At 50.2% G+C, this 15,829-nt stretch overlaps 1 protein-coding gene across 1 annotated transcript; it reads left to right on the forward strand.

Moving 5' to 3' along the window:
• The first annotated feature begins 1,185 nt into the window (after nucleotides 1–1,185).
• Nucleotides 1,186–15,062, forward strand: SVOP (SV2 related protein). Its single transcript, XM_087705436.1, has 16 exons — nucleotides 1,186–1,520; nucleotides 4,225–4,385; nucleotides 4,512–4,597; nucleotides 4,878–4,976; nucleotides 6,193–6,264; nucleotides 6,500–6,624; nucleotides 6,858–6,921; nucleotides 7,184–7,309; nucleotides 7,544–7,672; nucleotides 8,097–8,170; nucleotides 9,721–9,797; nucleotides 10,552–10,659; nucleotides 11,384–11,495; nucleotides 11,620–11,701; nucleotides 11,827–11,916; nucleotides 12,873–15,062. Exons 1-16 carry the CDS (start codon nucleotides 1,486–1,488, stop codon nucleotides 13,062–13,064), a joined length of 1,632 nt encoding a protein of 543 aa, XP_087561562.1. The 5' UTR covers nucleotides 1,186–1,485; the 3' UTR covers nucleotides 13,065–15,062.
• Nucleotides 15,063–15,829: the final 767 nt, after the last annotated feature.

Genomic DNA, 15,829 nt, shown 5'->3' on the forward strand with positions numbered 1-15,829 from the left:
ACGGGAGTAAGCCCTCTTGAGTCCAGAGGGAACTAAGCATCAGGCAATAAAGCTGCACTATTAATAGTTCATCCCAAACACCAACAATTTAAATACATTTAAGGGGGTAGAAGCAAAATATTAAACAGCGTGTGAGAAATGAAGGAAAGCAGTTCTGAGACATTTCAAACTCAACCCCAATCTATAATATATTTAGAATTTAAGGCAACCTTGTCAATTTGCAGACAAAACTTGCAATGAGCTGGAGCAATCCAAGGAGAGGACAAAAAAGAAGCAGACATGTTCAAAATCCTGGTCAAGACCGTGGTTGCTTCAGGCTCCCTGTGTGCATTATCTAGTTCCACCTTGACCTCCAACGGTGGCTTTCCTGATTCCCTGTGCCTGAAGGCCGCTCAGCCCAAGCAAGAGCGAACACACCCAAAAGCAGAGTTTGGAAGTTATCCAAGCCAACTTCTTTGAGACAGATCTAGTGCCCTCAAGCCTCCCAATGTGGCAGAAGGCAGCCTTCCTCACTTTCTGTCTTCCAGATAAGGGAGAGCAACTTCCAGAAACACCACACACACACACATACACACACACACACACACCTGAGAAGCATAAGACTGGGGAGGGGGCCATCAAGCTTTGCATTGTGAGGCAGGTGCATTAATTTCAGATTGAGGATATTATTACCCATGAGACTGTGGTATCATAATTGCGTCCATTGTTTACTCCAAGCTGTGGCAAACCACACTTACTCTGGTCCAACTGGAGGTTCTGGTGCTGCTTCTCCTGATAGGAAACTCAAGATCTTGTCTGACCCTCCCGGAAAGATCCCTCTATTTGCTCTACCCCGTCTCTTTTCATGCCCGCGTTACATGAATCCATCTTTTTGAACTGAGTTTAGCTCCTTCTAAAATTCTTTTATTGCAATTCCGTCCATCTCAACCACTCCCCCTGCAACAGCCAGCCCTGGAAGGCTACCAGAGGGGCAAGTGAAGGGGCAAAAGATGGGAGCTTCCTCCACTGTTCAGCTGCTCCTGGAAAGCAGAGGTGCATGGCTTCAATTCCCAGCTCTGGACCCAAGAATCCCTTCCAGCCCAGCAAGAAATCTCTTCTTAGTCATCTCTTGCAGCAAACCCCTACAGCTGTAGGAGGAGCTTTAGAGAGCTGGGTCCATCGTGTGGATCTCTTTCACCCCACCGGGGCACCAGTATTAGATTGGGGTGGTTTTCCTCTGATAATCCCTGCCTGATGGAAGATTGCCCTGCAGCCAGCGAAGCGAACTGAGAGCAGGCAGCGAGGAAAAGGGGAGGATTTCAAGGCTGCCCCCCTCCCTCCCCCGCTGCTGCTGCTGGTACAGAACTCGCCGCCTCCTCCTCCTGGATTTGCATCGCGCGCAGGCTGGCTGGTTGCAACGGGAGCTGTCCTACTAGGCAAGCTCCTGAAATCACCTGCTTCTCCCCACCATGTAAGAGCGATGAGCCCTCCAGCCACACCTTTGCAATGGAGGAAGATTTGTTCCAGCTAAGACAGCTGCCGTAAGTAACCCGGGGTGGGGAGAGCGCCCCACTTCCTTGAGGGGTTTTTTGCAAAGAGCCCTGCTGTGCCTTGCACCGAATTCCTTGCTTGCAAGGTCCCCTTCCCGCCCCCCACAGCTGGGACCCTCCGGAGAGGCCTGGGACTGGAGCGCTCCGGTCTTCCCAGCCATCGCTGACGGGTGAGAGTTGTAGACCCCCCCAAGTGGAGGGTCCTTGCAGGGGGAACCCTGCCCAAAACGTCATTTGCTTTCTCCCAGGATCAACACTTTCGCCTTTTGTAGGAGATGTTATTTTCTGAAGGGGGATTTAAGAATTTCGACCCAGCCAAAATGTTTGCGATCATGGAAACTGAAGATCTTAGATTCCGGACATGTTTTCCCTTCCCTTCCCGAATGCTGCAAGAATGGGGGTGGCTAGGAATTCCTCTGCTTTTTCCTGCAACTACACAGGTTTTGCAGAGAGATCCGAGGAGCAGGAGGAAGGGCTTTGAAAGATTTGGGAGAATATGCGTGGCATTGCTAGGCAGAAAGGTTGGGGGGGGTGGGGTAGTTTATGCTTCCACCTCAGATACGTGTGGTGAGCAGAGACACCCACACATTTGCAGGAATTTGAATTTCTCCTTGTGACAGTCTGGCTCTGCAAAGAAATAACCTTTTATTTTGCTGGACTGTCGGCTGGTGGATCAGGCACAGATCAAATTGCAAGATTCTCTGGGCGAAGGAGCCTTTTTACATGTTGGCTTAATTAGCTCTTTTCAGAGCTGCGAGGTGCTTCAGTGCATACAAATGCATCCCACGGAGACAACTCCGCTTTGCCAGGCACAGCCTATTTACGCACAGTTCCTCTCCAACATCCGTGGGATGGCTCCGTTTCCCTTTATTCCAGCTCCCTCCAGTTAAGGCTGGCAGGCAGTGTCTTACTTTCTAAAAGATGCTTCCCATCCCAGAAAGAGAGAGTCTTTAGAAAGCTTCTGTAGTGGGGAGAAAGCAGAGCACTGTTCCTGAAGTCTAACCCTTTCAGGGAACCGGGATCTTGCCCTCCTCAAACCTCTCCTCTCCTCCCCCCCCCCAAAAAAAATCTCAAGGTAGAACTAGAAGGGCCTGATTCAGTTCTGGGAATCAATCCTACCCTTTTCTTCACGCAGGATCCCCCCTGTAGGCCAAGCCACATTGTGACAGCTACAGCCCACTTTGCTTGGTGAAATGAGGGAGGTGAGGAGGGGTCCAGTTTTAAGATTTCAGAGTGGATAAAGTTGATGGATTGTTCAATATGCAGGCTGGCCATGGGGGAGGCACAAGACTGATCAGGAAACACTCAGTGTGGGCTTCCTGTGACCAGAGTATTTGGAATTGGTAAGCAATTTAACATGGACTCAATATTTCTGCCACGTAGCTACTCCTCTCTTCTTTTGAGAGGTTTCATTAAGGTGCATATAGTTTGTGGGAGTGATCAAGGTCCTTTTGGCGTGGCCGTCTGGTCAGTGCAGCCTAACATTTCCTGGGCAGGGGGTCTCCATTAAGCACTTGCTCCCCCCACCCTTTTCCATCCTGCAAATGGAAGCTCCCTTGTTGCTAAAAGGGGTCTGTCTGTCTGTCAGCTTCTTGAATAATTCATGCTGATGAAATATGAATGGGCAAAGCATGAAGAGCAGCCACAGATAGAAAGCATGAAAGCCCTACAGTCCTTTAGAGCAGTGGTCTCCAACCTTGGCAACTTTAAGACTTGTGGACTTCAACTCCCAGAGTTCCTCAGCCAGCAAAGCTGGCTGAGGAACTCTGGGAGTTGAAGTCCACAAGTCTTAAAGTTGCCAAGGTTGGAGACCACTGCTTTAGAGGCTCCAGGTTCTGGGTGCGCTCAAAAAGCAGGATGGAATCATTTGTGGCCACGGTGACTTCAAATCCAGGGAACAAAGCAGCGTTTATCCTTAGCACTGATGATGTTACCTAGTCAGGTGATGAAACATTGGTGAGAAAATCACCAAGTTCAGAGAGCACCAAAGACTCCACAGTTCAACCCTGAGCCACAATTATCCTCTTCCACTGTAATGCTTATCCTTATTACCTCTGCTTCGTCCCAATCCTAACCCAAACCCAATATCTTGGTTGTTATCAAACTACCAAAATACTGATAACTCACCTCATCCACCCAAAAGCTCCCCTAGCACATGACTTAGCAGTGCAACATAAATTCTGCTCCTTGGTTGAAGAAATATGAAATATTCTCTTTGAGATGCTTGTTAATCTCTGAATATCCCCACAGGAACCACAGCAGGCACTTCGTATTTGTGGGTGTGTCAAATGTATTTATTTAGCCAGCTGGGAGCCAAAGTGCCATTGTCCGAGATCTCAGAGATAAATTTGCATTCCCAGCACTTACTGACCTTGTAACTTTTGCTGGATTCGTTGCCATCTGCACAGGAAAACAGATTTAGTTTCTGGCAAGCAACCAAGATCCTCCATCATTAAATAGCGTGCGTATTTCTTTGACTTCATGAGCTATCACTTCTGAGACGCCCTCTGGCACAACTTCCTTCAAACAAAGATAGAAACTTTCTCTGAAAAAATCTGACTTCCGGGCAAGACCTTGCTATGACTCCCCAGCAGAAGACCTCAGCTTATGTCTGGTGCCAAACAGAGGTGCTAAGCCAGGTGCGCCAATTCTGGTTTCTTCCAACCTCCACGGAATCTCTTCCATTCTTGACTAGAGTCGTCAAGTTCCGCCGGACAGGAGAAAGCACCCGATCCGAAGAGGATGCCGTGTCAGGAGAGCACGAAGTCCAGATTGAGGGTGTCCAGACCGACTTAGAAGCTGTAGAGTTGGAAGATGGAAGCATTGTGCCAAAGGAGTTTGCCAACCCAACTGATGGTGAGTGGATCGCTTGGCCCTTGGCCTTGAGGGGGAAAAAAGCAAAGGGCTCATAGGCAGCCCAGTGCATGGAAGCAACATGGAGATGGGACTGTGAGAAGTGAAATCCCCTTCTCTCCCTTGCAGATACTTTCATGGTGGAAGATGTGGTGGAAGCAATTGGGTTCGGCAAGTTCCAGTGGAAACTCTCCGTCCTGACTGGCTTAGCATGGGCAAGTAGATGGCTCTGCCAATCTTGATGGGTTCTTGGGCAATATTAGATCAAAGCAAGGCTGGGCTTGACTGGTCCACCTAGATAGGGGGGGGGGGTCTCCAAACTCAGCAACTTTAAGACTTGTGGACTTCAACCCCTCCTTAGCTGGCTGGGGAATTCTGAGACTTAAGTTTCTTAAGTTTCCACGCTTGGAGATCCCTGACCCCTAGGCCATGGGGCACGTCGGTTCTGAAGGACCTTGGCGAAGGGTTGATAACATTGCCTCCTTTCCCTTCCAGATGGCTGATGCCATGGAAATGATGATTCTGAGCATCTTGGCACCTCAGCTTCATTGTGAGTGGCGATTACCCACCTGGCAGGTTGCGTTGCTCACATCGGTAGGAAAATACCACACAGCTCCTCCTGTATCCTCTAAGGGGTTTTCCCCTTGTTTTCCCCCCCGTGGGATGTTAACACAGGGGCGGGGGGGGGGAAAGGCCCACTATTTTCAGCAAGTAGGTTTAATAAAGCAGGGAGCATGAAAATTATTGACCTTGCTAGAAGTAAACCGTAGACATTCCTATGCATGGCAATGAGAACGGTTATGGCAATGTTAGTTTCTATCCCGTGCATAGAATTCCCCGAGTGATTCCCTCCAGGTAATCCCATTCCATGAAGCCATGGGCCCATAGAACAGTGTTTCTCAACCTTGGCCACTTGAAGATGTCTGGACTTCAACTCCCAGAATTCCCCAGCCAGCATTCGCTGGCTGGGGAATTCTGGGAGTTGGAATCCAGACATCTTCAAGTTGCCAAGGTTGAGAAACACTGCCGTAGAAGACTATTGATACATTTGAACAAATAAGGCACTGAATTGAATGAGTCAAAAGTGATTAAGGATTGCTTGTCATGTTTCTCCCGATAAATGAATTTCACCTACCACCCCAGTATGTTGCGTTATTATTATTTATTATTATTTATTAGATTTATAGGCCGCCCAATCCCTGAGGACTCCGGGAGGCTTACAAAGAAAGAGAAAAGAAAAGCAAAATAAAAGAATAGTTTAAAAATTCCCAACATGCATACGTTCTGATCGGGGCTGGACCTTAACAGCCCCAGGCCTGCCGGAACAGCCAGGTTTTAACAGCTTTCCTGAAGGCCAGAATGTTGTTGATATTTGTGTTGTGTTGATATTTTTGAAGGTCAACTTAGCTGATCCTTCTGTCTTTCTCCTTCTCCTTTACTGTTACCTTCTATCCTTTATTCTCTCTTGCGATTTTTAACGCTCCGAGAAGGAGACCATTAATAGCAGTTAGACTTATATACCGCTTCATAGGGCTTTCAGCCCTCTCTAAGCGGTTTACAGAGTCAGCATATTGCCCACAACAACAATCCGGGTCCTCATTTCACCCACCTTGGAAGGATGGAAGGCTGAGTCAACCCTGAGCCGGTGAGATTAGAACCGCTGAACTGCAGATAACAGTCAGCTGAAGTGGCCTGCAGCACTGCACTCTACCCACTGTGCCACCTCGCCTTCATCATTAGGAGGTTGTCTTCTTAGGAAACCCCCATTTCAGCCGGCACCCAGCAAATCCATTTTCTCCATTCCTTGCAGGTGGTTTTCCTGGGAATGATGTTTAGTTCCACACTGTGGGGGAATATTTCAGACCAATATGGCAGAAAAACCGTAAGTCTCCCACGCGCGTCTGGGACATTTGCTGGTCCCCTGGCATTAAACGCCAAACCCTCATTACCCTGCTTAGTGTCCTTCCAGGTGTATGAACTACCTTCTCAGTCCTCTGCAATCCCCATCTGCAGGCCCAGGGATTATCTCCTATATATTCTTGCAGGTTCACCCTAAGGGGAAAGTTTGGGGTTTTCGTCCTGGGAGCAGTAAACTTTGCTTTCTTCCTTCCGCGCAGGGGCTGAAGATCAGCGTGCTCTGGACCTTGTACTACGGAGTCCTTAGTGGATTCGCACCAGTTTACAGCTGGATCTTGGTCCTGAGGGGCTTGGTGGGTTTTGGGATTGGAGGCGTCCCTCAGTCGTAAGTATATCCCTCCCCCCACCTTTGTCCAGACATAACCCGGACTTTGGAGAGGCCTGCTTGAAATGGCTGCCATCTTCCCATGGCTCCCCAGTTCTGAATCCATCACCCAACCGGGATAAGGCTGTTCTGAACATTCTCACTGGAGCTTCAATAAAAAGCCAACAGTTTTCCTGGATAGCAGGAGCCGTATTGTTGTCACGCTGCCTCTCTGATATCTTTATTCTTTCCAGGGTAACGTTATACGCAGAATTCCTCCCCATGAAATCCAGAGCAAAGTGCATATTGCTGATTGAGGTGAGGAAGAGCTGGGTTTCGGATGACAGAGAAATCCAAAATGAAAAGCTGAGGAGTAGAGATTTCAGGGCCCACACATCACTGTCCCATTTCATTGTTTGTGGCTCCACAGCTGCCACATTGGTTGGGCGTGTGCCAAGTGAGCAAGTCACGCTGAACAGATTTCCCGCCAATGGTGGCCATCGGAAGCCGAGGCAGTTAATCTACTTTGCTGACATGGAACCCATAACCCTTCCTTTTTTTTCCTCCTTCCCATGGACAGGTCTTCTGGGCCATCGGGACGGTCTTTGAAGTCCTCCTGGCAGTGTTCGTGATGCCCACCCTCGGCTGGCGTTGGCTGCTCATCCTTTCAGCTCTGCCTCTGATGCTGTTTGCCATCTTGTGTTTTGTACGTATTCTCTCTGGGGTCCCTGGCTGCACACGAGATAACTTCCCTTCCTGGGTAGTTAGATAGCCTAAGCCTTCGAGATACCCCCCAGCCCCGTGTCCTCAAGAAGTGTCGGACTGCCACCCCGCTTGGCTTCCAGCTGGCAGGTTTGACAAGATAGGAGGTTCAGGCTGGGCATCAGGTTGGAGGGCGCTGAACTGGGCAACATCTCGCGGTCTTCCTTGTCTCCTGCAGTGGCTGCCGGAAAGTGCCCGGTACGATGTCTTAACCAGTAACCAAGAAAAGGCCCTTGCTACGTTGAAAAGGATTGCGACAGAAAACGGCGCCCCAATGCCTCTGGGGAAGCTGATTATGTCTAGGCAGGTGAGTTTGGAAGGAGATCTTCATGACCGGCCCAAATCCTGAGGAGGGAAGGATGGGGACCACTTGCCTTCGTGACGGTTTGGTTCGACTATTTTTCTACCCCCTCCTTTCTCTAAACTGCTGAGGAAACATCCCGCCAGCAGTAGATCCACAGGGCCCCAGCAGGGGAAAATAGACGGCGTTGCATTTGAACTTAGCGTCGCCATAAACAGGGTTCGCGTTTCATACTTGGCAGTTGCTGGCAAACACTTTTAACCGCGTTCCTCGCTCATGCCATGAACCTCAGAGGTTGGTGAGCTGCAATCCTTCGCCTGTGTGGCTTCCCGGTTCCAGGACTCACCCGGGAGAACCTGGAGCTGGACTTTTGCACCTGACTTTATGCTGTTGGTTGAGAGACAGCACCGAACAAATTGTTTCCAAACAGGAAGACCGAGGGAAAATGAGGGACTTATTCACACCGCAATTCAGACTGACGACGCTTCTGCTGTGGTTTATCTGGTAAGACGGCAATGCTGCCTGGAAATCTGGCTTGGCCCCTCACCCCAGGTGGGCTGGTGGCCTACAGGCAGTTTGGCTGAAGGGAATGGAGGTCTGGCCATTGACAAGCAGCTCCCTCGGGACCCTCCGTCCACCCTAGTCATTTGAGACGTTGTAGGTCTATGGGGCCAGGTATTCATTTCATTTCATTTATTAAATTTATAGGCCGCCCAATCCCGGAGGAATCCGGGCGGCTTACAACGGAAGAAGAAAAAAGAAAAGCAAAATAAGTTAAAAAAAATAGTTTAAAATTCACAACACACAGACGTTCTAATCGGGACTGGACCTTAACACTAAGGTCAACAGCCCGAGGCGTGCCGGAACAGCCAGGTTTTAACGGCTTTCCTGAAGGCCATGAGAGTGGGTAAGGTCCGGACCTCTGGGGGTAGCTGATTCCACAGGGTCGGAGCAGCCACAGAGAAGGCTCTCCTCCGGGGGCCCGCCAGCGACACTGTCCGGCTGACGGTATCCAAAGGAGGCCTACCCTGTGGGATCTTATCGGCCGTTGGGAGGTGTATGGCAGTAGGCGGTCTCGCAGATAGGCTGGTCCTAAGCCATGTAGGGCTTTAAAGGTAATAACCAACACCTTGAATTGCATCCGGAGACCAATTGGCAGCCAGTGCAGCTCGCGGAGGACAGGTGTAATATGGGTGTATCTTGGTACACCCAATATCGCTCGCGCGGCTGCATTCTGGACTAGCTGTAGTCTCCAAACGCTTCTCAAGGGTAGCCCCATGTAGAGCGCAGTGTCCTAGGGGGCCCCTCAGCACAAAGGACCTCATCCAGAGGTCTCACTGCAGGGCAGTCCTGTGGACGCCCATTCAGACCAACGCTGGATGGATTTACTGCACACCTGATCAATGGACCAAGACGTTTTAAATAGTAAAAACTTGAGTGAAGAAACAGACGTGCAGCAGTAAGAAATCAATAAAGCTTGCTGAAGTCTCCCAGGTGAGGAGGGGAGGGGGTTACATCAGAGTTTAATAACTTTGCTACGAGACAGATGCAGAACATCTGGGGACCATTTCGGAGCAAGTCTCGGTTCCCCTGCAGTGAGATACAACTGGGTGGCGCAGGAGCTCTCGTGGGTGCCGATAGCCGTTGTTTTCCACGCCACCATTGTTGTTTCTATGCGTGGCACGACAAAACCGTGCTCGACTAAAACGCGCCCGATTAAAGCGCGTTGCTGATGTCATCAACAGGGCGACAACAGTGAGCGCGGAGAAAGAAGGGCGCTTTAAATAGCGCTTTGAAAGCAAGCCGATTCAAGTTAAGGTGAGGGTTAGGTTTAGGGTTAGGTTAAGGGTTAGGATTAGGTTTAGGGGTTAATTTTAGGTTTAGCGTTTACAGCGTGCTTTTTTCTCCGTGCTGTTGTCGCCCTGTGATGACGTCAGCTACGCAGTTTCGTCGAGCGCGCTTTAGTCGAGCGCGGTTTTGTGGTGGAACCGTTTCTATGCTCCCTTTCGAGGGCATCTCATTTTCTGAAGGTTTTCCCCCTTCGATCTTCACAGGTTCTCCAATGCTTTTTCTTACTACGGGCTCGTCCTGCTGACCACGGAGCTATTCCAAGCAGGAGACCTTTGCAGCTGTGAGTTCAAACAGAAAATACGCCCGGGATGATACGCTCAGGCCAGGCCAAAGGGTTCTTCCGAGGGAAGACATTGGAGTTTCATGGTTGCCCTGACCCTCAGGAGGGCACCTCAGTGGCCATCTATTCCGCCCTCCAGCAGCATCACCTCCTTATGCTGCTCTTTCCACCAGCTGCCGGTTTCCCATTCTTGGCTGCCATATTTCTGATTCCCAGCTGATTCTCCAGTCCAGACCACCATGTTTTAATAGATGGCTGAGGAATTCTGGGAGTTGAAGTCTTAAAAGTTGTCAAGTATGGAGGGCCTGGCCTGGAGTTAATCCCCGAAGTTTCCACTAAATTAAGCGGATGCTCCCTCTGTCCTGTCCAGCAACAGATTGGGGACGATTCGTTCAATGGATGTTTCTACCTGGTCCCTCAGTTGAGGTCAAGAAGGACCATTGACAAGATGTCCATTCAGCCAGTGGCCTGCTAGGATAGACAGCAGCCCCCCCCCCCCCAATCCTCAATGCCTGGAAGGACTAGTTGCATGAGAATTTCCCTGTGGGGTCCCTAAAATCTGTACTGGGTGGGCTGGTCACCCTGTGGGCATCTGGTGGCTCAAACTTGGTGATGGTCAAGTGAGGGGGATTCTGCCAACAGTGAGCAAAAGAGAACAACTGGGTCTCAGGGCACAAGGTTGGCTATCCAGCAAAGGGTGGGGGCTGAAGACCTCCATTCCTCCCCGTCCTCTCTTTCTCTTTCTCCACCCAAGTGTCCAACAGGAGGAAAACGGTGAAGGCCAAATGCAGCCTAGCCTGTGAATTTCTGACGGAGAAGGACTACATCGATCTGCTCTGGACCACCCTCTCAGAGTTCCCAGGTAGACCTCCGGAAGGGGGAAGGGATGCCCACGGGGCTCTGCAACTGGGGAAGGGGCAAGAGGTGGCACGATACCAGAACGAAAGGAGGAGCTTGCGTTGCGTTATTCTGATCCTCCACTTGGTCCTTTTGGCCCCATGGTGGTCGGGAAGAAAGCGCTCAGGTATGAATCCAATGGGTCCCTGGCCCCCTATTCGCACGCCCGATTAAAACTGACAAGTGCTGCCAACATATTTTTAAGATTTATCTGCATTACCCAAGATGCTGGACACAATTTAAGAATAAATATTGGCCTCTGGAATTTTCCTTCTATCCCGTTTCTATTGAAATGGGGCTTATGGCCTTGAGGCCCCCACTTCACTCTCCCAGGTCACCCCAAAGTCTTTTGAGGGGAGCTTGCGAGGAGAAATGAGAGATCTTCCTTTGACGTCAGGGAAACCATCTCACGTGGGGCTGTCGCCCTGGAGATGCGGGCACTCCATGCAAATTCTGCTCTTAGAAATGGCTCCTGGGGAAGATAAGATGTCCTTTGACCTGAACTTGGCCAGCAAGTTCAGAAAAGTTGATAACCGCCCCCCAACCTGGAACCGGTGGCTGGCCGGACGCTCCCATGGGGAAGGAGACTCCATTTCTCCTGCAACCTGGAAGGTTCCACCCTCATACCCAGACCCTGGTGGTGGTGAAATGGCCTGAAGGCTCCTCTCCTGCTTCTCCTCCTCCTCCAGGGGTTCTGGTGACCTTGTGGGTGATTGACCGGATCGGCCGCAAGAAGACGATGGCCCTCTCCTTCCTGGTCTTCGCCTTCTGCAGCCTTTTGCTCTTCCTCTGTGTCGGGAGGTGAGTGCAGGGGATCCAGAGAAGACCCACCCCGTTGAGGTTCCTCCACGGGGCTGCAAGGGGAAGCCCCCAGCCCATGGGCCGGGTCTCTGAAAGCAAACCCCCCCCTCCTCTCTTGATACAGGAAGGTGCTCACCGTGCTGCTCTTCATCGCCAGGGCGTTTATTTCGGGAGGGTTCCAGGCCGCGTATGTTTACACCCCTGAGGTAAGCGCCTCTTCTCCAGCCGAGAGCGGAGTTGGAGCTCCCAAGGAAGAGGGTGTGGCCAAGCGGCCGCCAGCAAGCGAAAGGGCGGGCACGGAGTCTCATGGCGGTCATGGCTTTCTCAACAGGTCTACCCAACCGCCACCCGCGCCCTGGGCCTGGGGACATGCAGCGGAGTGGCCAGAGTTGGTGCCCTCATCACACCCTTCATCGCCCAGGTAAAGCAAGGATGCCTCGTAGCGGCAACTCAGGGCTTGGCCTTGACCCAGTCCTGTCCTGGGACATCCCAGTGAATCTGCAGACTTCTGAAGGGAAACTCTAGCAGAACCTGGATCCTCATGCTAGCTTTGCTACAACCCTCTCAGTTCACGAGACGTTCTTTAAGCTTCTTCTCATTCCCCAATATACTATGTTTCTGAAGACCCTTTCAACAACACAATTGTGAGGACATACGCAAAGGGCTAAGTATCAGGAGGTTGCCTATCTTCTCAGTTCTTCAGCTATGAGGTGGGCAGTTCCCTGTAGCAATAGCAGTTAGACTTATGTACTGCTTCATAGGGCTTTCAGCCCTCTCTAAGCGGTTTACAGAGTCAGCATATCGCCCCCAACAATCTGATAGATAGATAGACAGACAGAGATATAGAGATAGATAGATAGATAGATAGATAGATAGATAGATAGATAGATAGATAGATAGATAGATAGATAGCAATAGCAATAGCAGTTAGACTTATATACTGCTTCATAGGGCTTTCAGCCCTCTCTAAGCGTCAGCATATCGCCCCCAACAATCCGGGTCCTCATTTCACCCACCTCGGAAGGATGGAAGGCTGAGTCAACCTTGAGCCGGTGAGATTAGAACCGTCGAACTGCAGATAACAGTCAGCTGAAGTGGCCTGCAGTACTGCACCCTAACCACTGTGCCCCCTCGGCTCTTGAGCCTCACCTACTTAGGCTGATAGGAAGCCATCATCCTTGTCTTTGTCACAATAGTATTGCAAAGTCCCAATCACCGCAATAACAAGGTCCCTAACCAACTGCAGCCAAAATCTTGGCTTGTCCATCTAACCTAATTTAACCCTGGGGGATTTGACCAAGCCTGGAGGGCCATTTTTTGTCCGAGTGATGGCAAGGGCCCCCTTCTTTGCTGACCTTCTTCTACCTCCATTTCCAGGTGATGCTGGAGTCTTCGGTCTATTTGACGCTCATCGTTTACAGCGGGTGCTGTATCCTGGCAGCTTTGGCCTCCTGCCTGCTCCCCATCGAAACCAGAGGCCGCGGCCTCCAGGAGTCCACCCAGAAGGAGTGGGGGCAGGAGATGTTTGGGCGTGGGGTCCCCCAGTCGAACTCTGGCTCCCAGGGGTGATTGCCCCACCTGGAGGAAGTCAACACCCCCAACACCCGAGAAGTGCAATATCTCACTACCATCCTTGGCCCAAAGAAGGTCCTTCTTACTTGCATCTTCACCACCCCCGTGTGCAAGGAGAGACATTCCATCTGGGAGATGAAAGTGTGTTTGTGTGTGCATTGAAGAGGAATGTGGTGTCACCATGGAAAGATCTAGCCCCAAATTTCTTCACGGTGGACATTAGACAAGAGGAGAACCAAGTTTTTGTTCCGGTTGCCAAGGGAACTTCTCCATCTCACACCAAGCAATCACCATGCCTTCAAGGACTCCATTCTTCGCAGGACGGCTCTCGTCTTCAACCCTGGGAAGCAAGCGGGCCCATGTGTATGTGTACTCACGCCTAGAGTAGCTCAAAGGCGCTTGTGAATCGATCAGCAGCCTTGCACTCTTCCTATCAACCCTGAGCTGTCAAGGCCCACAAACCGCTAATTTAGCCGAATCTCCTTGGCAACTGGGATTGTGAAGGTGGATAAACGCTGTTCCTCTCACCGACGGAGAACTTCCTTGGATATTGAAGTCAATCCCGCAAAAAAAAAAGGAAATTTGGAAACACGGCGTTCGGTTAGGACTGCCCAATTTCCAAAGGAAGGTTGTGCCGCAGGAAATGCCCACGCAGGTCACTCAGAGACTGAATCATTTTTCTCAGGAGGCAGGTAGAGGGGGGGGGAAAGTCTTGTAGGTTTAGCAAATGGTGCGTGGTGAGGTCATTACAGGGAAAAAAATTCTCTCTTGAATTTAGCAAAATGGAAGGGAGCAGATTCTGTCAGGTCAAACCTTCTTCATGCAACTCAGAATGGTGATGGGTTCATATCCACGTTTCCCAACAGAGGGGTGCTTAAGAATGGGCCCATGCCCCAGTGGTGGCCCTCCAGAGACATCCAGCTTCACCCTCTCCTTTCTGCCGCTGGTCACCCCACAAACGCCAAAGGTTCGTAGGCAGGAAGAGGACCCCGTTCCTAGACCTTCCTCCCCCTCTCTTCTTCTCCACCATGCCTAGAAGTCCCTGGGCGGCTCAACTAAGGGGGAAAAACATCCTGTGGACTGGGAAGGGGGTATTTAAGGAGGCTGCACTCTCATAGCTACGATGTGTGTTGTGTGCAGCTGTGCCAGAGGCTCATGCGGGCAACTTCTGACATGCAGCGGCTTCTACTAAGATGGTTTTAATTGTGCGACCACTCGCGCTTGACCTCTGAAGAATTCTCTTCTCTTCTGGTGGGTCTGAATGGCTTTCTGGGGTACGGAACCTTTACCAACTGCTACTTAAAACCGTAGGTTAAGTTCTGTTCGTTGTGCAAATTACTTGTACAGGTAGCGCAGCTCCGTGGGTCCGACACAATAATGACGACGGTCGAAAGAGAGGTGGTTCTCTTCCAAACCCCATCACAGGCTATTTAAACCGATTAGATTTTTCCCTGGCGATGCAAACCGATTTTGCAAGCTTCCGATTGTTGAGCCTGGAAATCTGCACTGTCGTTTTTTTCTCCCCCCCCCGCTTTTTGACAATAAGTTTTGGCCGCCTCATCTCCGAGGAGCATTCTAATACCAGAAATTCACCAACGTACGTAACGAAGACAGGGCTCTAAACACATCAAGGTCTGTGGGTATGTTCATTAAAAGAAGAAGAAGAAGGAACAATGCCGTTTGACATTGAGTTGTGGTGTTTGGGACTCTTGAGTGGGGGGTCTCCAGTTCCTTAACTGGCAAAGCTTTGGGGAGAGCTCGCTGTATATGCTGTGTGGGACGGTGTCTGTACTTGTTGGGGGTCGGAGGGGAATTTATTTCAGTGTCTGCTATGTTCGGATGTACAGTTCCTAACTGTGACGCGTGACGATTTCTGTATCCTGGGCTTTTCATGTACTATATTTTCATCCGTCTCCCGTCAATTACACACCATTAGGCAGTGCAATCCCACCCTGGATATTTTATGTTGAATAAACGAGTAGTTTTTTTCCATAAGGAGGAGGATTACGGCATTCTCACTCCCTCAAAAGTAGAATTGCGTCCATCCAAAGCGTCAGGCTGAGAACTCACCACAGCTCTGGTGCAGTGGTTCCCAAACTTGGCAACTTTAAGACTTGTGGACTTCAACTCCCAGAATTCTCCAGCCAGCTCTGCAGAGCTGGCTGGAGAATTCTGGGAGTTGAAGTCCACAAGTCTTAAAGTTGCCAAGTTTGGGAACCACTGCCTTAAGGGGAACGTCTTCTCTGGAGCTGCAAAGCCCAGAATGAGAAGCTAGAACCCGTGGAAAGCCGCTGGAGATGGTTGGAATTCATTCGGACGGACAATCTCATTCTACGTAATGAGCTTGCTTGGAATCAGCCTCCTATTTTTGTAAGAGCTAAAAAAAAAAAAAGAGGTTAGCTAAGAAAGTAATTAAGTAAACATAAATAAAGGCTCACTCAAACCTGCCTTCAAAGTATTTTGTACGTTTTAACAAGAGGAGGACTCCACTAGAGACCAGAAGCAAAGAGAATCTAGATCTAGCGGATGCTGGCTGGGGAATTCTGGGAGTTGGAAGTCCGGACATCTTCAAGTTGCCAAGGTTGAGAAACACCGACCTAGATTGTAGCTGTGATTGGAAAAGAGGAAGCGTAAAGAGAAAGTTGTGTGAACCCACAGAGCAGGAGGAGGACCGACTTCTTGCTCGGAGGAAGAATCCAACATTAACTCTTTTCAAATGATGGTTTGCCCTCTGCTTGAACATATTTGAATAAAACCCAGTA

The sequence above is a fragment of the Thamnophis sirtalis genome, unplaced genomic scaffold (genome assembly GCF_051295495.1).
Source record: "Thamnophis sirtalis isolate CommonGarterSnake01/CBP01778 unplaced genomic scaffold, rThaSir2_p1.2 scaffold_2, whole genome shotgun sequence".
NCBI lineage: Eukaryota > Metazoa > Chordata > Lepidosauria > Squamata > Natricidae > Thamnophis > Thamnophis sirtalis.